Below are 25,884 nucleotides of genomic sequence, written 5' to 3'. Positions count from 1 at the left end.
TGCTAAACTGCTGAGGAGGATCTTAGTAGTATCATTAGGTTTGGAGCACAGACCTACAAATGGTACAGAGACTGTTGTTTGTGAACTCTGTCCTGCCGGATCTGTTACCCTGACTTGTAGATACTTTATCCTTTCTGAGAAAAATGAAGAGATTAAAAAGGATGGCAAATCTCTACTTTACACTGTGGTACCTGGGAAAGCCAGAACACATCAGCTTTTGTACTAAAATTTGAGACCAACAGTCAAGCCCACCCATCACTGTATATTGATTTTTTTTGAAGTATCACCATGCATTCTGGAATTCATTTTCCTCTTATTGTCCATACCTGCACTACAGCCTTGGAGATGTCCGAAGTGTAGCTATATGGATCTTATATCCACATCATGAAAGGATACTAAAGAAGAGAGGAGGAGGAGAGAGAAGGAGGAGGAAGAGGAAGAAATAATACTACACAGCCACAAATTTGAAGGTACTCTATTTTTATTTCAAAACATGGGGAGATTCAAAATTTGAGCTTCAAGGACTAAAAGTATATTGAAAACAAAGTTTTCAGAGGATAAGCCGGGCCACCATTATGGCAACAAACTTCACATAGACAGGTGGATGTTAGGGAATGACATTCAAGATATGGCTGAAGCTATTGCACACCCACAAGTAGACTAATGCTTGACTAATGCTCAATCAAGAGTATGATGTGTTCTCCATGCCACATGTAATGTATGCCTTCTCCAGAGCCAAGACAGGATCCATCTGAGTGTATATGTGTGAAAGCCTGCTTCCTCACAAAAGTTTACCATCATTTACCTGCAAAAGTCTTCAGATTATAAATTCCTTCTGCCACCTTTATATCCCCTAAGTCATTTCTGAATAACAACTATAGTGGTCAGGAGTCCCGCTGTCACATGAAAGAACCCGTGTGTTAGTTATTTAGTAGCAGTTAGCTGGCTGTGAGTAAACCTCTCTAAACATATCCATGGACTTGGTGTCCAGACCTTGAAACTGGGAACCTTTAGAGGCAAATCTTAGACCAAAACAACAAGGGGAAACAACAACTGAAGGAGACTTCGGTAAATTCTTCCCTAATATGCACCAAATAGGGACCACCTGACGTGCTCTTGCACAGGGCCCCACATTTTCCCACTAATACAGAGCTGTCAGGAACCCAAACCACAATCAGAGCCAAAAGGGGAAATGCCTGAATCTGAAAAGTAACCAAAAGAAATTCTTCCACAGAAAGGAGAAGGGAATGAAGAGCAAGCTCCCAGAGTCACTTTCTGTTGAAAGCACATCGAGTCTTTAGGACTAGAGTATGCACAATCCTGTGGTACTTGCTCCATCTTTATCTGCCTTAACTCTTTTCTTGCCAGTCCTTCTCTAGCAGGTTGAATTGCTCCTGTGGTTGTGCCAGCCAGAAAGCCAATCATCAGCAAGCCTCAGGAGCTGCATTCCTCACAGTGACAGGAGAGGATGTACCGGTAAGTGGCAGTAAGTCGCATGCCCCCTGAGCAACGCAGACGCAGAGCCTTCAGCTTGGAAGTCTGGGGTCGGCAGCAGTGACAGGAGGAACGGAAAGGTTGCTTGAGGACAGTGCTGAAGGACACCAAGGGTTCAGAGCGTGATGCCTGGCTGCAGTGCCCCTCACATCTGGCCAGGAGCACCATCTGGAGAAATAAGGGAAGTGGTTACTCTGTACAGTTATCTCAAGTTACCACAGCATCCTTTGAAAGACCCCAACACTCCTTATTGATTCTTGCTGGGCTGGACTAGTGGCTCCAATCTCCGGTCACACATAAGAATCTATTGGTGAACCTAAAACAAGTGTTTAAGGTAGTGTAACTCAGTGGTAGAGCACTTGATAAGCACGCACAGGGCTCTGAGTTCAATCCTTAGTACCTGGGGATTGGCGAAAAGTCAGTCAACACTATCTGATACCAGTTTGAATTAAACTCCTTTAGGAGGACCCAGGATTTTCAAGGATTTTCAAGATGTTAAGTGATGCTTAGCCTTCACTGAAATTCACAGTCATCTGTAATCTTAGCACTCGGTGAGTAGAGGCAGAAGGATTTGGAGTTCAAGGTTATCTTCAAGTACACAGTGTATTCAAAACTAGTCTGGGTTGCCACATAACCTCAAAAATAAAGAAAAAAGGAAAGGAAGGAAGGAAGGAATGAACAGAACAGAAAGAAAGGGAAAAGAAACCACTACCACCACCACCACCACCATTTAAAAAAACCCACCAGAGTTCCTTCTCATGGATTAAGGTCTACCACTGCCCAAATGTATTGCAATTCTATCAACAACAAGCTGAAAGTCACTTTAGGTTGAAATCTAGGAGTAAACTGAGTGAAGAGTGACAGGGTGGGGGTTCTTCTGGTGGGAACTAGCTAAACGGAGGGAATGTGGTCTCTGTAGAAGGCACAAATTAAGTGTTGCTTTGCTGTAATTTAGGAGAAGAAACTGAAATAGATAAATGAGTTACATCTGGGGGACACAAGCCTGGGTTTGTACCTTATACCTGTCATTTGTACAATTTATGCTAGCATCTTCAGAATGACTTAGAAAAAAACTATTTAATTCTATCCATTCCCAAATGTTTGGGCTGCTATATCAGAGCCTATGTAATCTTTATAGAAGAAGCTTCTTATTAAGGGGCTGGATAGATGAGCCAGTGGTTAAGACTACTTGCTGGTCTTACAGACAAGCTGAGTTTCTTCCCAGCATCTAAATCATGCAGTGGTTCACAACAACCTGTAACTTCCAGGGGTTCTTACATATCCTTCCGACATTTTCAGAAACCTGTACCTATGCACATACAAATAAGCAGGCACACAGATACACATAAAATAAAAATAAATAAATCTGAAAAATGGAAGACTCCAATTAAAAAGTATCAAAATTGTCTTAAAAACATACACATGATATACTTTGCATACAGCTCAAGGAAATGGGGAAAAAAGCTCCTTTGAATTTTTTAAGAGTAGAGATAAGGAACTCAGGGGAAATTTTCCAAATACCCTTTCTAAACAAAGGATACCTGGAGGTTTCCTATGAGAGCCTATATACATTCGCACAGAAAAGCACTTTAGGGATGGGCCTATTCCTGTGCACACTGAGTGTGAGGAAGAGAATCCCAAGCATGCCAGAGTGGAGATCATAGTTCAAGAAGGAAAGATGCTGAATACATCTCGGCATGCCTAGGTCAAAACCATCAAGTAGTTGTTTAAGGGGATAAAGTGACAAGAAAAAGCAAGAATTATTCTGGCTATGGTTAGTTTGAATTATAATATTGGACAGGTGGAATTGTTTGCTCTCTTTTCCCAAAAAAGTTTGAGCTAAACCAAAAGAAAAGATGTTTTGAATGTGCGTTAACACAGGAGTTTGCCCATTAAAGAAAAACAAAGGGCAGCTCATATCATCCTAGAATCCTAAGCAGTGGAAAGAATGAGTGAGGTGGAGCAAGGCAGCTTGATTCCTGAAGCTATAGAATTATTTAATATTTCGGTAATTGGCAGTTAATACTACCAATTCACTAGAGATGATCTCTGGCATCATACTATGGGACAAAATTAAACACCCAGTGATAAAAGAACGATGGCTATCACACTTTTCTAAAATCAGAAAAAGATAACCCTCGATAGTTATAGATTACTGACATCATTAACGAAATAAATACTTGGGAAAAATTCAAGAATCAATTCACAACCATGAAGGAAATGTGAGATACTAACAGAAAAATCTAGAAGAAGTAAGGGAGAAACAAGTTAGACTGCCCTAACATTACTTTCTTTGCAAGGTCACAAAGGCAGAGAGAAAATGGCTATTGTAAGCTACTCTGGTTCTGTTAAAGCTTTTGAGGCTATCCAGTCTGTTCTTGAAATTGATAGGCAGGATAATCTTCATCCCAAGCAGGTTTGAGGGGACTATGTCATAAATCAGTAACACAAATGCCTGTCTCTGGTATCTAGCTCCATTTCACTAACCAGAGAGTCCAAGATCTTCCCCAGTTCCTTCTTCCTGTATCTGCAGGTACATGGCACAGTGCAAAATTTGCTGCTCCCTAATCCAGATTATCTACTGGAGATTGGAGTAATTATACAGCCACTCCCCAAACAGAAGTCTTTAGAGAGTCACATGAATAAGGAAAACTTGTGCCAGCAGGAATAATTAAGAAGGGCCAAAGAGAGTGTAGAAAATCATATCCCACTAAGACACACAGTGAGACATAGCCATGTGGATCAGGGTATTAGCTTTCCATAAATGGTCAAGTCTTCAATACAGGGCAACTTGAAGACAAGCTAACTTAGTTGGGATTTCACTAAATATTTTCAGGATCTGAAGCCCCATGGCCAGTCCACATGGAAGAACAAGATCTCTAGGATTAAAGGACCTGGATCTAACTCAGTGGGCTTGGCCCTTGTTTCTCAAATAGCTATTTTCTGCACAGGAAGAATAAACCAATATCAGCCATTCTGTATATATCATAGCTGTCTCAGATGTCACATTCTTCCAATTTCATAGCTGTTCTCATCCTCCTTGTACTTCGGTCGAGCTTAACTACTCAGTACATTAAGAGCTTAACTACTCATACATTAAGAACCAACTCATATATGCCACTCCCAACACACCTCTCCCATACCAACAATATTAAGACATGACTGTTCTGTTTATCTCTAGGAAACCAGGTCAATATTCAAAGAGCCTGTGCCAGGTTGAGGTCAGCAACAAAATGACAATCAGGGAACAAAAATAACACGGGGGTGGTGAGACTTGAAGATTTGGGTGGCAACTCAGCTTCCTCCAACACCTATCTGTTAATGTCATATATGCCGTAAATGAAACATGTGAAGAGACATTTGCATACAGAACATTTCCTTTTCCTATATCTTGTTAGCCTGTAAGCATTATAAAGGGTAAACCTTTTGTTGTCTGTCTCCCTCCCACTTCAATTTGCCTCTAGCAACTTCTATGAAGCCTGCATATAATAAGCATTCAGTATAAATTTGTTTTTATTTTAAAAAACAAGCCACATCTCTCAAGTTATCAATTGTGTTATAAACTCTGTATCTCTGTATCATTTTTCCTATGAGCATATGTGACAGCAACATTAGATAGATAACTTGGGCATCCTCAGAACTCCTTCCCAATTCTGCAGCTTTCTCTGTGAATTTTCATAGCCTTTATCACCTCAACTGATCTCCTCCTTTTCTCACCACCTGCTGTCTTATTTCACTCATAACAATCTCACTCCAACCTCTTGCTGCCCCTTAGAACTTAGCTTCACTCCCTTACCAGTGACCACCACCGTCTCTTATTTTCACCAACTTGGACTTCAAACACCGAAGAAGTCAGTTTGCCAAGTCAGGCTCTTGAAAACTCATGCTTACCAGAGGTCAGAACTCACCCTGCACACCCTCCCCTCACCTCGTGACATAAGGCAGCCAGTAGAGTCTGTTCCTGTTTCACCCTCCCTCTTAACACTCTGCACAGCAGCTTACATTTACTTTGCTCTTCTGTTCACCCCCACCCCTCCCACATCCAACAGAGTCATATGGAGGCTCACTTTCCTAATCCTTTAAGGCTGCAGGGATCCCAACAGTTATTGAAGTCTTAATAGTGACTGAAATAGAGAAGTGGGTTGAAACACCTGTCTAGCTTACAACTTCATCACCAGGGTCACAATAGCATTTATTACATGTCTAGTATATGACAGACACTGTGCTAGCTACTTTACAAATATCATCACTATGGCCATACGTGCCCATGCCCTTGGGCAAATAGCTTCTTTTACAGGGGAGAAAACTGAAACACCAAACAACGACTTGGCTTTCCAGAAAATCACCCATTTGGAAAGCTGTGAAGTGAGAATTGGAAATCAGATCTTGGCTACCTCCAAGCCTGAGATGGCTTAGTTCCTTCAACATTTCCCAGACAGTTTCTTCTAATTGCGGATCTTCAGAAGGTTTGCTTCATGGCCTTTACTTGGAATGGTAGGGAAATGTGGTTTCTTGGGAAGAGAGGGAATGAGCTTGTCACTCTTAGGCACTCTTGGACTTAACACCATGAGATATCATCACTAACAAAGCCCCAAGTATAATCTAAACAGTAGTCACACTGTCTTTTTTGATGGATCAGTCTTTCCTGCCTGCCTATTAGTTCTTTCCTGAATTGTCGGGAGAAGGACAACCGGACCTAAAACTAGCCAAATGCACATTCAGGGCAATAACAGACAAAGAGTTGCACTAAACGTGTCCAGAAAAATCTTTATCTGTTATTTCTTTTTTTTTTCTAGAAAAAAAAATATAGGACAAGAATCATCACTGTAAGCAGCTAGGCTTGTCTGTATTTTATATAATAGCTTCTATATTTTATTTATATTCCTTTAATATGAGGAATTAGGCAGTGGAAAAGTAAATCCTCCAAACATAACATTGTCCTTCCCAGACTATATGGCACCAGGAAACCTAGTCCTTCTTTTCTTGTGGATTGTGAGTTTCATCATTGTAGCATGGGGATGATAACACCTACATGACAGGTGTGTTGGTGATGATTACAATATATGTTGTAAAGTGACTGACACAGATTAGGTGTTAGGGCCAGTGTGCTTCTTCCCTGGGCCACATATGCATTTCATATAGTCAGGATGCCAGACCCACTTGATAAATTTAAGACAGGAACAATAACTGGCAGGTCAAGGAGTGGTCCTGTGTCCAGAAAATAATGGCTTTCCTTATGATATTGAGGGAAAATACTTGTAGAGCTATAAAATCTGCCCTGACCACTTACTTCTTCTGGACATAGTCCAAATGCATTACTTTCAGTCTTTGAAGGAGACCAGGTTCATCAGAGAGACTATCATTACGAGTCTGGAAAATTTAAGAATATTTCCAAAATATAAACTATTTCCAAATGAAAATGACTTTCTTCATGATTACATACAGAAAATGTAATCCAGAAAGGGTCTGGTAGCTGAAACTTTGCCAGGAACATCTTTTTGTGTGTGGACAAGGAAGGAAGGTTAATAACTACAAGCAGCATTTACATAAAACCATTACTATATTTGGGGCCATTTTGGGATGTTTGGAAACAGATTGTTCCCATGAAATTACAAATATGTCTTCTATTATTACAATCTTTACCCTGTTATTTACTGTGGTGCTCTGGAAGAAGCAAAGGTGAATAACAATTGACAAAAATTTATTTCTAAAAGTCATGCTCAAACCCCATGAATTTTAGTTAAGGACATTTCTTCCTTGACCCTTCCCCTCTGAAGTTAACGTTAATGCTAGGACAGTCTTCCCTCACTTCCCGGAATTTTTTACTTGGGGGTGGGGGAGTTTCTGGGTATGAAACCTAGAACCTCATACATGCTAGGCAAGTGCTCTCCACTGAGTTCCACCCCTAGCCCACTTTTGACTTTTTTATAGATACTACTATTGTCTACAACCCTGCTTTCCATCACAATGGCACTTTCTTTACATTTGAATTCTCCCATCTTTGTCTGCAGGTGTCTCTCTCTCTCTCTCTCTCTCTCTCTCTCTCTCTCTCTCTCTCTCTCTCTCTCTCTCTCTCTCATGAAACATGATTATGGAGGACAGCTCAACAAAGGAAGAAATAATCCATGGATTAACAAACACTGGAGATCAGTGCTGTGCCATCTGCTTCTGAAGCAATGGTTAAACAATTGTGGTTGTGAATATGTTTCTCTTACCTTTGCCATTGTTGTTATTATTGTTGGTGCAGTTGTTGTTACTGCTTTTTGTGCTTCTGGGGTGCTGAAATGAACCTAAGCAAGGCTGTCCCACCCCCACCCTTTGCTGACTATGCCAGCTCCTATTCTCCATTTCCAAGAAGGTATTTCACTAAAATTCATCCCTGTCTAAGGATTTCTCTTTGGTTTTGTCCCTTGACTATAAGTAAGATCCAGGACATTTTCTTAAGGGAAAAAACTCAATTTCTTTCCCACAGTCCTAGGTCTTATTAGTACAAAGGTGAGTTTGATTTAACTGAATATTTGAACCCCTCAAACTAAAAGATCTTCCTTGGCCTCCAACCACAGAAGTTATGGAAAATGTAAAAGTAAACATGTTTTGAAATGGAGAGTGGAGAGATTGATATCTATGAACTGAATTCTAGTGGTTGATAGTATTTTGTAAAATTCTTAACTATTTTGCTAATTTTAAAAAGGCTTGCCATATGAGAATGTTTAAATGGGTTTTGTTTTAGTCTCAGGACTAAAGTGAAAATTGTTTGAGGTTGAACTAAACAAAGTATTATTTACTAAATGTGGACAAATTTAGGGCATGTGAATGGGGGCAATGATGGTCATGAGAACTCTCATTTGGGAACCATTCCATCCTCCATTGTGCCTCCCTTCTGGGTGGTCTATGTGGCAGCCACTCTTGGTGGTCCATTAGCATGTTATTACCTTGTACACCTCTTCACAGCACCAAGTCACAGATGATCTGTGTAAGAAACACTCTACCCACTGCCACTAAGAACAAACTGCTAAGCAAGATAAAATGAGAAATGATCAAATTGTCATCTTTAGTTGTGAAGTCATTTTAACATCAATGTGACACACAGAGGACCACACAGCTGGTTCTGGGGTAGCTCAGAAAACTGAAGAGCCTCCAAGAATGCGCTCCACTGTCCAATTATATCCCACTCTTCTTTATGCTGTTGATAGAAGTAGAAGGAATTATGACAATTTAAAAGCTCCGTGTTTCTTCATTTTGAATATGTGGTATGTGCATATGTGTATACACATGCATATGTGATCTATGTGTATGTTTCTGCACAAGTGCATATGGGTGCACAGTGTGGTAGTCAGAGGTTGGTCAAGGATTTGGTCATCGACTGCTCCCATACTTTTTAAGACAGTGTCTTACTGAACTTGTGGCTCATTATGTGGTCTAGACTGGCTAATGAGTATGTCCTATGTCCTCGGCCTTGGGATTAGCAATGTGTACCATCCTGCCAGGCTGTTTTACATAAGTGCTGGGGATCTAAACTGAAGTCTTCTCTTTCCCCACTTCTCTTATTTCCAGCCCCATTTTTTTCTTTATTGAAAAGGAACATCATTGTTCATAAATTTCCCAACCAGGAGAACTAGACACACCCACAACAGAATAAGCTCACATATGTTCCATTACAGACACAGAAGTGGAAAGCATAGTGGGAAAATTCTAAGGAAAGATTCCCTTGTGAGTTTTACAGAGCTCCAGTTTGGACTGTGGTCATAGCTCTCCATCCTCTCTGACAAGGAATTATTGGCTGTTCTTCTGTTAATGAGGGAGGGGGTATTCTCCAAAGGCTTTAGAGTGACCTTGATCTTACCTTTGAGCTACATTTGTACAATGGGTGACTGATAGAATCGACATAATGGTGCCTCATGCAGCGTTGAGAGTCCATCAGGAACGAGCTGTCTGTTTTGCTGTCTGTATCTCCCATTATGGCCAGCAGGGAGAGCATAGAAATGGATGCAGCTAGTACATGATTTCTCATTGTTGTAAGGGGAAACTTCTCCAGAAGAACAGCAGAGGGCGACAGAGGACAATAGATCTGAAATGCTGCCACCTCCTAGGATCCAATCCCTTTCAAGGCCAGGGCAGGATGGGGCTGCCGTTTTCTGGTTGTCATTGTCCTTTGTATGCAGGAGTTTGTCTTGCTTCTTTCACTTGCAACCGATCACCATCACCGCAGTGCCTGCTACACAGCTGCAATGAAGGCAGAAATTATTTTCCCCAGAAATATTTACTCAGAAATATGGATACAGTGCAAGAGGTATGAAGTCAAACATTTCTGTCATTTGGGGTAAAGAATATTGGTTTCTAGAGCCTTATTAGCTTATGCTCTCATCCATTTCATGTCCCCTGACCTTGGTATTTATGCTACATATTTATGACCATTTGGAAATGGACATGATGGTTGAGTGGAAACATATGTTGACTTTAATTGGTTGAGTCCCTGTGCCTAGGAGCAAGAATAGTTTGAGCCCATAGAGAAGATTAAATATGTGGTTTTTGCCAGAGGATAACTAAATTGGGTGGTCTCATATCTGTCCTTGGTTTGTGGTGCAGGAGGGTTTATTCATATTCTCTCCAAGCTTTAGTATTAGCATTAGCTTCCAGAGCAGGAGAGGAGGCAGGTCAGTGCTAATGAACACAGTCCATGGCCTAAGGGAGCACATTTTCCATTCTATACCCACCCACCTCATTTTCCACTACTGTGCTCTAGGGTTCATCCTGTTTTTGTTTTAAGCCCTTGCCACCCAGCATCAGTGCCCAACTGCATCTGAAACTCGAATTATGATCACTGGCCTCCAGCATTGCTAAGGCCATGCATGTGTACTTCCCAAGAGTCACACATTTCTACAAAACCTTTGTAGCTGAAGCCCACAGTGTAATTTGAAAATGTGGTCATTGGAGAAGAGACTTATCATTAAAGTGAGATTGTGTTGGACTCATTTTTCTAAAATTTGCTTTGTTCTTTTAACCATACCTCCCGGTCAAAGGACCTGAGTTTAAGAATCTACTAAAATTACCTTGCTGATGGTTTTCATTATACCAGAAGACACAGAATACCAAAAATATGTTCAAACATTTGGGGAAATTGAGAGAACTTGATGGTATACCCCAAACCAACAGAATAGAGTAATTAAAGAAAACATTTCAAGGAAATTCAGATCAAAGCTTGATTATTTTGTTTATAGTACAAGTAATTCTTTAACTTCCTACTCGTGAACAGTCTGAATAAACAGGGTAAGTATTGATGTGATCAAGATAAGAAGTTCAAAGTGGTATAAGCCAATTCATTTTGCTGTAATAGAGTCTGACTTCAGACCAACTTAGCTGCAATTAGCCAGCTTACAAGTGTAGGGCAGGACATTCTGAGTTTACAAAAAAAAAGTGTGGCAATAGGATCATCTCAGAGCAGAGCATCTCTGGCAATATCAAAGGCCAAGAGCCTGTGTCTCTGGGAAGTCAAATAAATTGCAGGAAAGGCAGAGACCAATAATTAGAGGACCCACCTGGACTAAATCATGATGCCACCATTAATCAGCTGTGGCATCTTGCACGGATCACTTAAATTCTTTCAGTCCATTTCCTCACCTATAGGATAGAGGAATTGATAGCAATAGCATCTGCTGTCCCCTCTTACTCCAAAATACCTGTGTTGAATAGTAATGGCTACCACTATCTCCATTTCAATATCCAGAGAGTATGTCTAAAGACTGCAATAGCCCCTTCTCAGATAGTCTTGTACCACTTTCCTTTGTGTACATGCTCATAGTGACCTCTCTTTAAAACAGATCAAGCATGTGCCCAAATATCTTAATGAGCAAAAGCTGCAAAAGAACATTTTTTTTTCTTACGGAAAGTTGATTTTTCCATTCAATATATTCTTATACAATCTCCCCTCCCCCAGCTTCAAGATCCTGCCCACCTCTACCTCCTCACCCACCCAAAACACCTCTCTCTCTCTCTCTCTCTCTCTCTCTCTCTCTCTCTCACACACACACACACACACATACACACACACACACACACACACACACAAGAAAACAAATAAGTAAATAAAAAATAAAATAAGAAGAAACAAACAGGAATAGGACAAAACAAACAAAAAGCACAAGAAACACATATAGATGCAGAGATATACACATTTGCAAACAGAGATTCCCATAAAAACACAAACCTGCAAACCATAATGTTTAAAAAAAATGCTCAAAGCATTGTGAGACAAAACAAACTCCAAAAATAGCATTCAGTTCATTTTGTGTTGGCCATCTATTGCTGGGAATGAGGCCTGTGTTAAGTGTGGTATGTATACCCAGTGAGACTCTGTTGAAGAAAACCAATTTTTCATTTGAGAGAGGTTATCAATTAGTGATATCTTCTGGGCTGGAGATGTGAGTTTTTATTTATTTCACATCTCACCATGGAACATCAGGAGACCTCCTGTGCTAGAGTTATAGACATGAGCTTTGATATAGGTGCCAGGGGTCTAAACCCACAGGGGTCCTCATGTTAGAGCAGCAGCTATTTCACTGACTGAACCTTATATCCTGAGCCCTGTGAACTGATTTGTAGTTTTGACATGAAAAACTTTACTCAAAACTAGTTATGAAAAACAAAAGGGGGCTGCAGAGGTGATTCAATGATTAGGAACACTGGCTGCTCTTCCAGAGGACCCAGGCTCCATTCCCAGCACCTACATGGAGGCTCACAATCTTTTGTAACTACAGTTCCAGTAAACCTGACACCTTCTTCTGGCTTCCTTTGGTCCCAGGCACACAATGATGCCCAGACATACAAGCAGAACAAATACCCATATACATAAATTTAAAACGACAGAAAAGTGACAAATTACTTTATGTCTACATTTAAGATTTTTGCCTCTATTACATTCATACGAGCCATGACATTTTTCTTCAGTTTTTCTATTAACACTGAAATAACAATGCAAACAATGATAACAAACACAGAATTCATCATAATTTCAAAACACAAAAGTGAGCTCTTTACAATATAACAATAGAATTTGTTTTATTATTAGTAGTATTTGTTGTTTAGATTTGTTTATTTTTATATAAAATGTATGCTTGATGCTGGAGAAGATCAGAAGACGTCATCAAATGCCTTAGATATGAAGTTGTTTATGACTGTGAACCATAATGTGGGTTCTGGGAACAGAAGGAATCCAGGTCCTCTGCAAGACCAACAAGTGCTCTTAATCACTGAGCTATCTCTCCAGCCAAGCAATTGTTTGTTTGTTTGTTTGTTTGTTTGTTTGTTTGTTGAGACAGACTCTCACTAAGTAGACAACTTGAGATCCTGAGGCATGCTGGAATTACAGGCCTGTACTACAACACTTGGCAACAGCTAAGATTCATGCTGCATTTTGGTTTTGCTTTAGATATACAAATTGAATGAGCCAGCACTGCTGTGCTGAAGATGAGTTTGTAAAAATAGAGGTCAAGAAAGGAGGACACTGAGTCAAGCTGCAGTGAGCACAGACCAGGATCTGCACCGTGAGCAGGGATGTACAAGGGAGAACTAAGGAATTAAGAAAATTCACGCTAGCACAGGATACCTTGTTTTTTGCCAAGCTAGTGTATATCGGCTTAACAGAAGCCTCTAGCATTTTTCTTGAAACTAAATTAATTCCTTTGTTCTATTTGTTTATGCCATACAGAACAAACTCAAATGCTGGCTATCAGGATTTAGGTCCTCAGCCAGGCAGCCCATGATGAGTTGAACAAGAGAACTCAGTAGTCCTGTGTCCCCATTGTGCTTTGTGCTTTGCTCTGGTCTCTGAGACCTGAATTTGGCCACAGGACAGAGCCCACGTTCTCATGGCTCCAGTACAGAGCCCTTTGCAGCAGGAGAATCACGTAGGCCAGCATGCCCGAGTTTGGAGTTACCCTCCAAACACTATCAGTGGAAAAGAACAACTGGTGCCCAGATTTCCCCACCTGTCATCCTCATTGAAATAATATCGCAACCTCCTGGGTGAGAGATGGTGCTGTGCCCAGGGAGCAGCTCACTCCAGGGCTGACCTTGTGCCTGGCAGTGAGGAAAGCACTAGCTTTGCACAAGTGATTCCAGCAACAGGCTAAGACAAGTGTCATGTGCCAAGAATGACCTTGGTTTTGCCCTACTTGTGAGACAAAGAAGGGCAGTATTTCCGTATCTATCCTTTCCCGGGCTCTTTCAGTCCTGAAATAGTCAGGTGTTCTCTCCCTATTTCTTTCATAAAACATTTATTCAACACATATATTTATGAATTGAGCACCTACCATCTACTTTTACTCAGATAAAATACAAGGATTGGGGTAAGGGGCTAGTGGCTGACATGCGGAGGCTCAGAGGTAAACGCCTAGCAACTAAAACAAATTAAAAAGCTAAAGGTCAGAGGAAAAAGTAGGTCCTATCTTAAATATATCTTTTTGTTCACAGTGTTTATAAGTAACAAATCTGGGCCTGTTATTTTCCTTTTTAATTTTATGGTCCCATTGATACTCCTCATTTATCAACTAAATTATACCCAGCATGCAGAACATCATCTAAGAGAAGATGTAGTGAAGTAGGTAAAATATAATGACTTTGGAATGGACTCAGTGTATCAGACAGAAATATTTATTATTTATTGTAGTTTTGTTTTGTTTTCCAAGACTGGGTCTCTCTATGTAGCACAGACTCTCTCTGTAGAGAGAGGCTGGCCTTGAGCTCAAAGACATACACCTGCTTCCAGCTCTCCTGGAACTCTTTATATCAGGCTGGGCTTGAACTAACAGAGATCCATCTGCCTCTGCCTCATGGGTTCTTGGATGAAAGATACTCACCACTACTCACAGATATATGCTGTAATTTTTAAAAATATGAGTCAGGAATAAGGTAAAGAATGCAGTACACAGTAGCAATTAAATTATATAAAAAAGAGAAGGGAATTAAAACTGTAAGGCTGGAAGAAAGCTTGCTACTAGATAATTCTTCATACAAAAAATTCTGAGTTTTATTCAGAGAGTGCCAAGTGCTAAGTAGCACCTTCCCAGGAAACTAAAGGATTCCCATGGGATTTAGTCAAGGAGATGCCTTGGAGAATAAGTCAGATGCTTCTTCCCACAACACTTAATTTGTAAACTGTAAACAGCATGTTGGATGATATAAAGCATCCTCTGCACTCACTGAATGGTTTAAGATTATTTCTATCTAGAAGCACATGAGTAGCAGCCAAGAAACCAAGCCTGGACTGACTGACCCTGAAGCAGTGGTACTTGGAAAAGATGCAAGCCCCACTTGGCTCTCCAAGGATACACTCATAAGATCAGTAGAGGGGAATATAGCTCTTGTTCCTTTCATCTCAGGGTGTTTGTTCTATAGTAGGAAGCAATGGCTTACTTTAGGTGCACAAGGAAAATAGCTTTGCCATTAAATAATAGTCCCCTGTTCTGTGATAGGACACTGACTTCTCCCCCCTGTATGACATCTGTGGCAGAGCTGCACAGCAGCAGTTAAATGTACAAGGGAAGGAAGGTATGAAGAGGGAAAGGAAAGCAAAAGAGGAGGAGGAAGAATACAGCAAAGGAAAGAAGCAATATATCATAATCACAGTAGATAAGGACACTCAAACAAATGCTTGAGAAGAGAAATCACTTGATGGGGAACATCAATGAGTCAACTGTGGAGTGGGACCTACCCATGTGTGTGTGTGCAGGGGAGATTGAATAGTTTCACAACATGGGGAGGAAGTGCAGTGGGATGACTTGACCTTGAGCTTAACTATAACTAAAACTTCTGACCTTGAGCCATTTGTGAAGAAAGCTCTCATTGTTATCCTGTCTCCCACTTACCTACACCATCACATCTCCTTCCCCAGACCTTTTCTAGCCTAAGTTATTAGAGTTCTATATCTCAGAATCATACATTGACTTATCCAAAAACAATAAATAAATATTTCATTGCATTCTGAGACCTAGAGAACATTCTGGTGTTGCTTGATCCAGTAGAAGGGAGGCTGACCTGATGATCCTCAAGCTGCATTGTCCCTTCCTGTGATTGGCTCCAGAGCTTTTATCAAGTCATTTTTTTTTCTGGGACTTAGTTTTCTTATCTATAAAATAAGTTAATTGGTTGTAATAATTCACAGCTTTGCCCATGTCTAATCATGTCTGACTCTTCCCAAGCTTCTCAGACTATATAGCACTGCTCTGGGACTACATACTCCCCCAACAAATCTTACAGCAAAACTTCCTTTCTTCTTTAAGGAGTTAATGATCACTCAAAGATTCCAAGAACATTCTAATGAAGTGCTTGAGCCAACAGGAGGCCAAGCTGTTAGAAAGCTCTCTTCCATGAGGCCATTTGGGTGGCCTGAAATAAAAATAGCCTCCAATATCCAATTGATTTGGTACTTGTGATTTACTAAATGTAGTTCATAAAGTATTAATATCTTGTTTTTCTTTGCCTTTTCTTTGCTTCTTTTTAGACATGGCCTTGCTATGTAGTTCCAGATAGCCTGAAATTCACTATGTAAGATAAGCTGACAGTGAATTCTTGAGTGAGCCTCTTTATCCTGCCCCTACAATGCTAAGATTATAGGGGAGTGCCACTATACCAAGCTCATGTCTTCTTAATAACAAGAATCATTTGGTGAGTATAGATAACCAGTTTCTAGTTTTCTTAACTTCTTTAAGTTTGTGCTATTTTTTCCAGTTGCATCCAATGCATCCATCAAAGAAGAGATCAGAGAAACTTCTTCCATTTGAAGAAGGTGATGATATAGGCTGAATTTTACCTGTCATTTCATTTCTTAGGAATGGTCCATAGTCTCACATCAAGTTGCTAAGAGCCTAATGGGCTGTGAGCAGGGCTCTGGCACAGAGAGAGGAGAGAAGGTTGGACCTGCAAAGTCTTCTTGAACATGTGAATTAATGCAGTCTCAGGGGATGAAAAATAAGTCCCTCTATTTGATAAGGGCTCTGTAGAACCTCTGTGCAAAGGATTCTTGGGCCAAACCCTGGGCTGAACTTGTCTAAAAGAATTGAGCATTGACTATGGTGATGGGATTCTCTACTAGGCACTGTGATATAGTTTCCACAGGAATACTACTAATTCTGAGTTCTTAACAGTTGATGAAACTGTTAAGACTTCTAGACTGTAATTGACTTCTAGAATATAAATTCCCCACAAATTAGAAATTAGTATATCTGATCACCAGAGTATTGGGAAGCGCCTTTCTGTTAAAATCTTTTTCTTTGAGGGGTTTTAGCGTATTCTGCAAATCTAGCCACAAGACTATGAAGCATGTATGACCTGTGTGTTGATGTACTGTCAGAAAATGCTCAGTGACAGCCTTTCTAAGGTGACACAAATCACAAGTAGCTTTGAACTCTGATTTCTCTTCTATCCTTTCATCCACGGGGAATAAAAATGAGCAGAGTATGGCTGGTCTGGGTATGTAGCTCAATTAGTAGTGTATATAAAACCCTGGACACAATATAAACTGAGCCCGGTGGTGCAAGTCTCATATACCAGCACTCAAAATCATCCTCAGCTACATAGTAAGTTTAAGGTCAGCCTCTGCTACATGAATTCTGTCTAAAAAGGAAACAGCACAAACTAATTAAATGAAACAATAATAAGAACACACACCCATTTCTGATGCTATCTATGTTGTGCTTGCAGACAGGAGCCTAGTATGGCTGTGCTATGAGAGGCTCTACCAGCAACTGACTGAGACAGATGCAGATATTTACACCCAACCACTGGACTGAGACCAGGGACCCCTATGAAAGAGTTAAGGGAAGGATTAAAGGAGCTGAAGGGGATTGCAACTCCATAGGAAAACCAACAGAATCAACTAACCTGAACCTCTGGGTGCTCCCAGAGACCAAGCCACCAAAAGAAGAGCATACATGGGCTGGTCTGAGGCTTCCAGCACATATGTAGGAGAGGACTGATTGACCTGTCTGACCCAGTGGGAGAGGATGTGTCCAGTCCTGTAGAGACCTGATGCCCCAGGAAGTGGGGACGCCCCATAGGGCATCCCCTTAAAGGTGAAGGGGACAAGGGACTGGGAGGGGGCAACATTTGGGATGTAAATAATTGAAATAATTAATTAGCACCACACACACACAGTAGATGTCTCAGTAACAGAAAAAAAAGGAGAAGTGATATCCCGGATGCCCAAATCTACCACAACTTTTATCCCAAATGGCACAATTTCAAGAAGGGAGGGTTCCCTTTATATTATTCACTCCTTCCTACAGAAATGAGATCTGAGCCAAATACCAGTGAGTAGTTACGTACAATACTAACCACCATATTGGGATCCACAGTTTTGAGAAACCCAACCAAGAGGACACAGTCCTGCTAGAGATGCACCCTTTCTGTAGAAAGAAAAGGTGTTCTGGGGACCCACATGCTGATATAATGCAATTCTTGCTCTGCCCCTGATTGCTGGCTCTGACATGGTCTTACGAGAAGAGAGATGACCAGTCCAAGCTCAGTCCCAGTTCTCTCTTGCTCTGAAGCCAAATGAGTGTGTTGGCTTTTCTTCAAAGTGTCTAGCAAAGTGTTTTTAAAGCTGCATTGCAATCTCCTTACCCGGAAACCACATTCTGGAATGGTGGGGAGTGATCTCCCAAAACAGCCAGAGGGTCCTCACTAAGGAATAGGCCCTAAACAATGAGAGAAACCCAATCTTTCCATTGCTCCTGCAATTTGGCTTTTCTGCCCTATGATGGAATTGAATACAAAATTCAAATCAGAAGACTTTTGGATGCCAGCCTGCATGAAAACAGGTAAGACAAGTTCAAACATCATGTGAAAAACATGGTGGCTGTGCTTCCAATCACCCTGCAGTTGTTGTCACGTGGGCTTTCTCCTTGTTTTTTTGTTTTGATTCAGAACTGACAGTTCTCCTGTCTTTGGAACCGTGAATCTAAAAGGTAACACTTAAATTTTGAAAAGGAACCTGTTTTCAGAATTGAGGAGGAGTAAGGGATCACAGAAATGTATCAAGTCCCAAAGTATGCCTCTGAGTTTTAAGGATAAATTGGAAATTAGTTAAGGATTTGCTTCCTTTGATTCATCATGTCCATGATAGGAAAGTGTGTACCTACATCTTTGCCTAAAGTCGAGCTTAGGGATGATTTCACCTGGGGACTTTACCTCTTTTCACATAAGGAAGGCTATTTCAAATTCTTCTCTGGGAGAAAGTCGGGCAAACGAACATTTGCCTTTCTGAAACTGAGCTATTTGAGAAAACTGAAAGGGCAGCAGCCAAGTTTAACATCAAAAATAATCTCTTCTTCTTTTCTCTTGTTGATTCTTCTATTACTTGCCTCTTCTTCTGTTTATTCCCCATGGATGAAAGGACGGAAAGAGACTCCAGGTTTAGGCCTATTGTTGCTTTACTGTGCTAAAATGATCACTCCTTAGCATTTTCTGACTGTTGGTTCACTGAATGTCTTAACCTGTTGCTCTCTCGATTTTAAAGGATACTGCAATTGGTTGAATCATGGCTTAAAAGAAAAAAGTTGGGATCAAGCCAGGCCTTGGAAGAGAGCAAATAGACTGAATAAGTCTTAGCTTTTGTGGAAAAAAGAAAATCTTATACCAAGCTACCAGTCAGCATTCGTGTCCAGATTTCGACACGCGGATGAAATGGACCTCAATTGGAAGAAATCCTGATTATAAGCACTCAGGGTGTCTTGCCAACTAAACTAACCCATTCTTTGAATTTTCTGAGTCAGCACTCTTCCTAACAGAAAAGTAATTGTTTCAGACTGTAAACTTCTTCTAAGCTGCTAGATTCTAACAGCTAAAATGGTCCTGAGAGTGGGACACTTAGTAATATATACCTAAGCACCAGGCTCATAGATACTCTGATGAAGTAGTCAGTCAAAGCAAAGTAGTGTTAGAGATAGGAGAAGGAAACTTTGCAAACAGGAAGGCAGACAATGCCACCGGCACAGCGGCACAATCTTCTGCAACGACTAAAAATGTGTGTGGGGGGTGAATTTCACCAGACAACCTGTATAGCCTAGCCAGCATGCACTCATTCCAGGCTCAACCTCCCCTGCATGCTGCCCACACATGTGAGTTTCTAAAGAATTTCTCAGCCTTTGCTTTTCTCCTGGAATCAGAGGAGTTCATGGTTGTTGACCTGATGGGTGAGGAGTGGGTACCACCAGCTGGAATGCTGCCACTGGCAGGGGCAGACAGAAAAACAGAAATGCTCTTAATGTCTTCCCAAAGAAAACCTTTGATGGACAAAAGAGTGGTTGTATTTTTACCCTCTCTCTTCATGCTGCCAGGCTTCTTTAAATAGATCCTCTAGCCTAGGGACTTGTTTGGAATAATTCATATTAAACCCAAGAACTGGCAGTGAAGGGTAGATGGTTCTCTCTCACTGTCTCTGTCTCTCTGTCTCTGTCTTTGTCTCTCTGTCTTTGTCTCTGTGTCTCTGTCTGTCTCTCTCTCTGTCTCTCTCTATCTCTCTCTCCCTCTCCCTCTACCTCTGCCTCTCCCTCTGCCTCTCCCTCTCCCTCTCCCTCTGCCTCTGCCTCTGCCTTTTCTTTGCCCTCCCCTCTTTCTCCATTCCAATTAACTGGAAAAGGTTCAATTTAATTCAGCTGTTACTTTTTGCCTTTTGCGTCTTTTACATTAATTTTAGTTAATTTGGAAAAGATGGCTGAAGCTCCTAGGAAGTGAACAAGAACAGGCCATCATTGCCTTATGGATTTCTTTTTAATACCTCTTGTTCCCAGGTACATTTGCAGCATCTTTTGGGATGTTGTACATTGAAGATCTTAAATGGGAATCTCTAATTGAAAAGTCCAGCACCTTGTGCTTGAAACTCAGGAACTAAACTGCTCTTCTGAGGTAAAGGAATAAAAAAGAAAGAAAGAGGGGGAGGTGGAAGAGAAGGAGAATAGGAGGGGGAGGAAGGGAGGGAGGAAGAAAGGGGGAAGGAAGAAAGGAAGGAATAAAGAGAAGCTCCTTTCTCACCTCAAGCCCCACACATTTTCAGTGCACTCAACTCAGAAGGGATTCCTCAGTTCTTTCTTTCAGCAATGGGTTTGACAAGGCATCAGGCCTCTGTTGGCCAAACAGAGTCCTGTTTCTCCTTTCTGTCTGAGGAGGAGAGACAGAAGAGAAACTTGAGGAACCTGGGAGCAGGGCAGGGCCTAAAAGATCTGGGAATCTTTGTTCCAAGTCACTTGTCTCTCTGTCTAAAACAGAATAACCACATTTCTCTTAATGTGGGCCAAAGTGCATCCAGGCATTCCCATAGCACTCCCACCCCCCAGGCCTTCGCCAGAGATGTCCCGGTCACTGTGATGGTATGCTTGTCTCTGCCAACCCGGGTCACTCCAGCCCCGCTCTTGGCGAGCCACGTGGCTGCTCCTCTCTGTGAGTGGGTTCAGGCTCAGGGCTACAAAAAAGCCCCCATATCCGATCGGCGGAGCAGAACCTGTGCCAAGAATGACATCCTGGGAATACTATGGAGATGAGGAGACCTCATGGGCTGTTCTCCCCAGATGGAACAGGACCCAGGCTGTCTGGAAAGCAGAACTAACAGCAGCTCACAATAGAAGGAGATCAAGCGTAGGGGAAAGGCTAAGAGTAGTGGCAAACAAAAGAAGCCACTTGCCACCCAGGAAGATTTCATGGTGTGCAGTGGTGGAGGAGGTGGGGGAGGAAGCAATTGCAGGAAACAAGTACCCAGACATGGCACTGCCAGTCTAACTGGATTCTTTTCTGTATTAGATTATGGGAAAGAAAGAGGGGAAATATATAGCCAGCCAGCTGTTCAATGGCTTACAACCTCGCTTTTATTGTCCAGTTAAGTTGGTGAGGTGGGGCATCAGAGGAATTCCAAACATACCAACCCAGAGAAATTTTAATATGTTCCACAGTGTCATACACAAAGAGGAAATGACAGCTGATCACAGCCAAGACAGGCTACAGCAATTTGGGCCCCAGAGTTCACCCATCCTCCCATGGCCCTACTTCCCTCTCCTGTTCAGTATTCATACTCAGTCCTTCCACCTGCCTCTCCTTACACTAAGTTCCTGCTGGCCTGCCAGAAGGGTGTCATTAACAAAGGCCAATGACCAAGAATATGTGACTTAGTTTGGATGAGTCCGGCACTCCAGAGGGTCAGAGGCAATTCCACTACCATGCATTTTGTGCTAATAAACACCCCAATCAAGGACACTCTTGATGTCTTCACTCCCTTGTCCCCCAGCAACCTAAACATGAGATGAGACATTATACTGGTTTATTGGAAAGCAGCACTGTGTGTGGCTCAGACAGAGACCTAGGTTTGAGGAACAACTTCCAACTACTTATCCCAGAGCCCTGTTAAATTTAGGCCAAGCCTAGAGGTCGCTGATTTCCTCAGTCTAGGGAATGAGACCAGTAAGTGATGGGAGAGAGTGACTGCATCCTCCTCTGTGCATGTTTCTAATACGGTGATTCATGAAGCAGCCCTGATGTCAGCTGCTGGGGAGGTGACTCACCCATCTTCTGATACAGATAACATACAGTTCCCTTCCAGAGGCTGCTCAACAGAACTGAGGAAGGATGTGTTACTCTTTTTTCCAGACTGTTTCAACCCCTACCCCAAGAAAAATCCGGATCATATTAGCTGTGCGAGTGTGAGACACTCAGGATCTGGTACAAACAGCCAAGGGGCAGGAGAGCCACTTCATTATAAATAGAAAAATCTACTAATAAGTATTTTAAGTAAATCTAGAAACACTAGCAGCTACTTTGCATGGTTCTTAATAAGCAGAAAGTTCTTGTCCAATTATCCATTAGCAAAGCCCATTAATTTCTCTTCCCAGATTCAATCAGAAAGAGCATACAGACCAAAAATAAAGTTATGGGAAAATATTCCATTCACCTTTGTATCCATCAGAATGACCATATTGCCAGGGACACTGAAAATGTTTAATAAATATTTATCAAAAAGATGATGGAATAAATTATTAACCAGCAAGAACAATGGTATTGAAATTTTGAGTTCTCAAGACAGTAACAGTCTCTGGTCACCACTGGTAATTCTGAGAAAGCCATTTTTCAAGGGCCTAGGAAAATAAATGAGTTGGAAATTGTTACATGTATTGAAAAATGATTTATTTTTCCCTTGACAGTGTCATTGGAACTCAAATTAAGATTGAGAACTCCACAGGCATATTTCCATCTGTGGGTGTCAGTTGCTTAGTATACAGTCATAATGTGAAGGCCTTAGCCAGTTCTCCCATTACCTGAATCAAATGTACTTTAAAAGAAATGATGAACAATATTGCATTTGTGTTCAAATACTTTCACATAATGATCTGAATATCAGTTTAAGAAAATTGTTTTGAGTCACTTAAATGCTTTGCTAATAGCAGTAGTTTTTTAAAATTGTCATAAATATTACAATACAATACATATTATTTTTTACAGCTTTCCTTGATTAGTAAAGCAGCTGTGAATTCCCTCATTTAAATGCCTGACTTTATTCAACAATGCTCCTTGGGCTACTATTTATGAAAATTGGGGCGGGGGGGGACTTCCCATAAATTGTGCCCTCTGTTCCACAGAAAGCTGCCCAACAGAACCCTAAAGTTCACTTCCTGGAGTAAAATTAGGGAAAAGAAAGTGATCAGACACTTATATGAAGTCTAAATGCCATAATGAGACAGTTTACAGTTCCTGATGTATTTGGCTGACACCTACAGTCACCACTATATTTGCAGCATCGCTGTGTTTCCTGGTGCACCTGGTAGCTAATGCTGTCTTGAAACGATCTGCCATGTTGTATTTGTATCTTGTAATTAAGTCACATTAATATTAGAATGGAGAGAAGCATGCTCTGCAATAGCCATATCTTCTAGGAGTGACAGTTACAAAATATAAGGGATTTTCTACTTGTCAAATAAATTGCTTTTTCCCACCTGGTCCTCAGCAAAGTGTGTGTGTGTGTGTGTGTGTGTGTGTGTGTGTGTGTGTGTGTGTGTGTAGGGGGTGCCCTTTCACGGAGGCTTTTCACGGAGGCTTATCTGGGTCTGTCCATTACAATGAGCCTCAGTTACTGTGCTTTCTGAGTCATTAACATTCTGTACACAGTCAAACTTCCTGTCCCTCAAGAGAGTTATGCCCGGGCCTCCTACAGCTCAATTGTTCATTTAATGAGAGAACTTGCATTCGGGGATTGGAATGAACCCTCTGAATATTCCTCAGGTATCTGTAGGAGTCATTCCTCCAGGTCCTGGTCCCTGTGCTGTCAGGAGCATCCTTTTCTGGTCACATCTTTGGTATTGGATCATTGGTCATGTTGCAGGGACAAACGGACTACTAAAAATAACCCCTTGCAATAAGGCCAAGGCAAACAGCATGCATTTCCTCAGACTTTTTGCCCAATGAAAATCATACAGCAAACCCATCCTCATCTCTCCTGACACTTCTGAATGTATCCATGGAAGCAAAGTCCCAATATAGGATAGGAGAAGAGTGCAAAGGAGCAGCGTGACACTGAAAGCTAGGCATAAATGTTGCCTATTGTTTGAAGTCATTCTGAGCTCTCCCGGCACAGCCCTGGCAGAAGATCAGCCGCATACATAAGGAGTAACAAAAGTAAATAGCGCACGTTTAACCTCGCAGACTTGCCTGCGTTAATAGTGCCCCCATTGTAAGAGGGATGAAGGCGGCGGGGGAGATACGGGACTCCACAAACCCAAGTCGGCAATTGCTGTTGTTTCTCTGTCCCCCTTTATGGTGTCACTTAGAAGAACCATTCCAAAGTTACATCTAACTACGCGGAGTTTGAAAAGAAATCAAGCCAGAAGATATTTTCCGAGCTTCTCTGGGACACTTCCTGCTCTGTCACAGACTTCAAAGACCCGTTCATTTAAAACAAACAAACAAACAAAACCCTCCAAAAGGCTAGCATGCTACAGATTAATGCAAATTAAAGTGATGCAAATTTAAGTGGTATTTAAAGGTTGTCTCTTTGTCTGCAAGAAGGATGAAAGGCAGAGTTTGGAAAGAAGTAATTTCCTAGGCAAGCCGTCAGCGCTTGTTTGCCTGCTTACCTTGGGGGAAACGCAGGGCTCCTTTCTTCTCAGACTTTTCTGAGAGCTAGAAAGAGGTCCTGTTACTTCCAAATGCTTTTGTTCTTCTGTCCCTCTGTCACATGGCTTGCCTTTTATATTTGCAACACACAAAAGTTAGGACTGTTGTTTAAGCGACCCAGGGAGAGAGAGGGAGAGAGAGAGAGGGAGAGAGAGGGAGAGGGAGAGAGAGGGAGAGTGTCAAATGGAAAAGTGCCATTGCAGGCATATATCAATCAGGCGTGTGGCCGCAGCAGCGCACTAGCAAATGGGAATACCACGGAAATGTTAGGCGCTCTCTTTATCGGGGACTCACAGCCTCTGCCCACTGCTCGGCTCTTTTCCATGGAGCATCTTACGATGAGAACAACAGCATAGAACACGGAAGTTTTCTTTCCCCATCCCCCATTATGTTTTTGTATTTGTACACTAATCGGAGGCTACATGAATATTCTGAGTTTAATTCTTTTGCAAGCATGTGGCTGCTATAAAGATGTGGAGTTGGCAGTAGAGACACATGGTTTGGGAAATACAAAGACAGGGTGGCATTCTGTTTAACGATTAAGCAGCTGGCTAGGATGAAGTTGAAATGCTAAGGGAGGGAAAGGTGGACATCAGCAGTCTTTCTCAGGCTAAGCTGGGAAGCAAGTGCAAAATGCTACCCTGTTTTAGCATGATGTGCGTGGGTGGTGAGAGTTCTTTTTTCCAAGTTGTTCATCCATTAAATGATATTTAGCAGCATAAATGCGATTCAGCTCTCCGTGGTACTTTAATAAGTGCCTTCACTGACATCATTTGGAACAAAACTTTGTAATAGATTTAGAAACAAAGGGCAAAATGTTTGGTCCATGACTCCATGAGACATGTGAGGGTGTGACTAAAAGGTAAGGCCAACCCACCACATCACATTTAATGGAAAGGAGACAAAGGTGAACTCTGTGTGTGGGTTAAGCACCTGCTGCTGAAGAATGCCATGTTAGGAGCTTTGGGGCCACAAAGGGAAACATTTCCTAAATCCTTGTCCTTAAAATGCTTAAAGACAAAATGATCAGCAATTTTGTAATGCAGAGGACAGCACAAAGAACAATTTATAAATGTTTTAATGTCAGGTAGATTCAGACATAGAACAATTTATTTTATTAATACTGATGAAAACTTAAACCAAGAAAATGAACTCTCTATAATCTTTTTATTAAAATTTAAATATTTCATAAACCTTAAGAAAAATAATCTTTAAAGAGCTCCAGCTAGCTAATTGCTGATTCCC

At 41.4% G+C, this 25,884-nt stretch overlaps 1 protein-coding gene across 1 annotated transcript; it reads right to left on the bottom strand.

Annotated features, from left to right (window-relative positions):
• Positions 1 to 466: 466 nt before the first annotated feature.
• Ndp (norrin cystine knot growth factor NDP) lies at positions 467 to 24,948 on the bottom strand. Its single transcript, NM_001108814.1, has 3 exons — positions 24,600 to 24,948; positions 9,338 to 9,717; positions 467 to 1,662 (listed from the first exon to the last, which is right to left on the bottom strand). Exons 2-3 carry the CDS (start codon positions 9,503 to 9,505, stop codon positions 1,435 to 1,437), a joined length of 396 nt encoding a protein of 131 aa, NP_001102284.1. The 5' UTR covers positions 9,506 to 9,717; positions 24,600 to 24,948; the 3' UTR covers positions 467 to 1,434.
• Between the last annotated feature and the right edge of the window lie 936 nt (positions 24,949 to 25,884).

This window comes from Rattus norvegicus, chromosome X, assembly GCF_021556685.1.
Source record: "Rattus norvegicus strain SHRSP/BbbUtx chromosome X, alternate assembly SHRSP_T2T, whole genome shotgun sequence".
Classification (NCBI taxonomy): Eukaryota; Metazoa; Chordata; class Mammalia; order Rodentia; family Muridae; genus Rattus; species Rattus norvegicus.
This window is presented reverse-complemented; position numbering and strand designations above follow the sequence as displayed.

Bases quoted from the DNA above. Each gene is read 5' to 3' on its own strand.
- Ndp (NM_001108814.1), bottom strand. From the start codon at position 9,505: ATGAGAAATCATGTACTAGCTGCATCCATTTCTATGCTCTCCCTGCTG. The intron at 1,663-9,337 runs GTAAGATCAAGG...TTATTTCTCCAG, and splicing joins TGTACAAATGTAGCTCAAAG to ATGGTGCTCCTGGCCAGATG.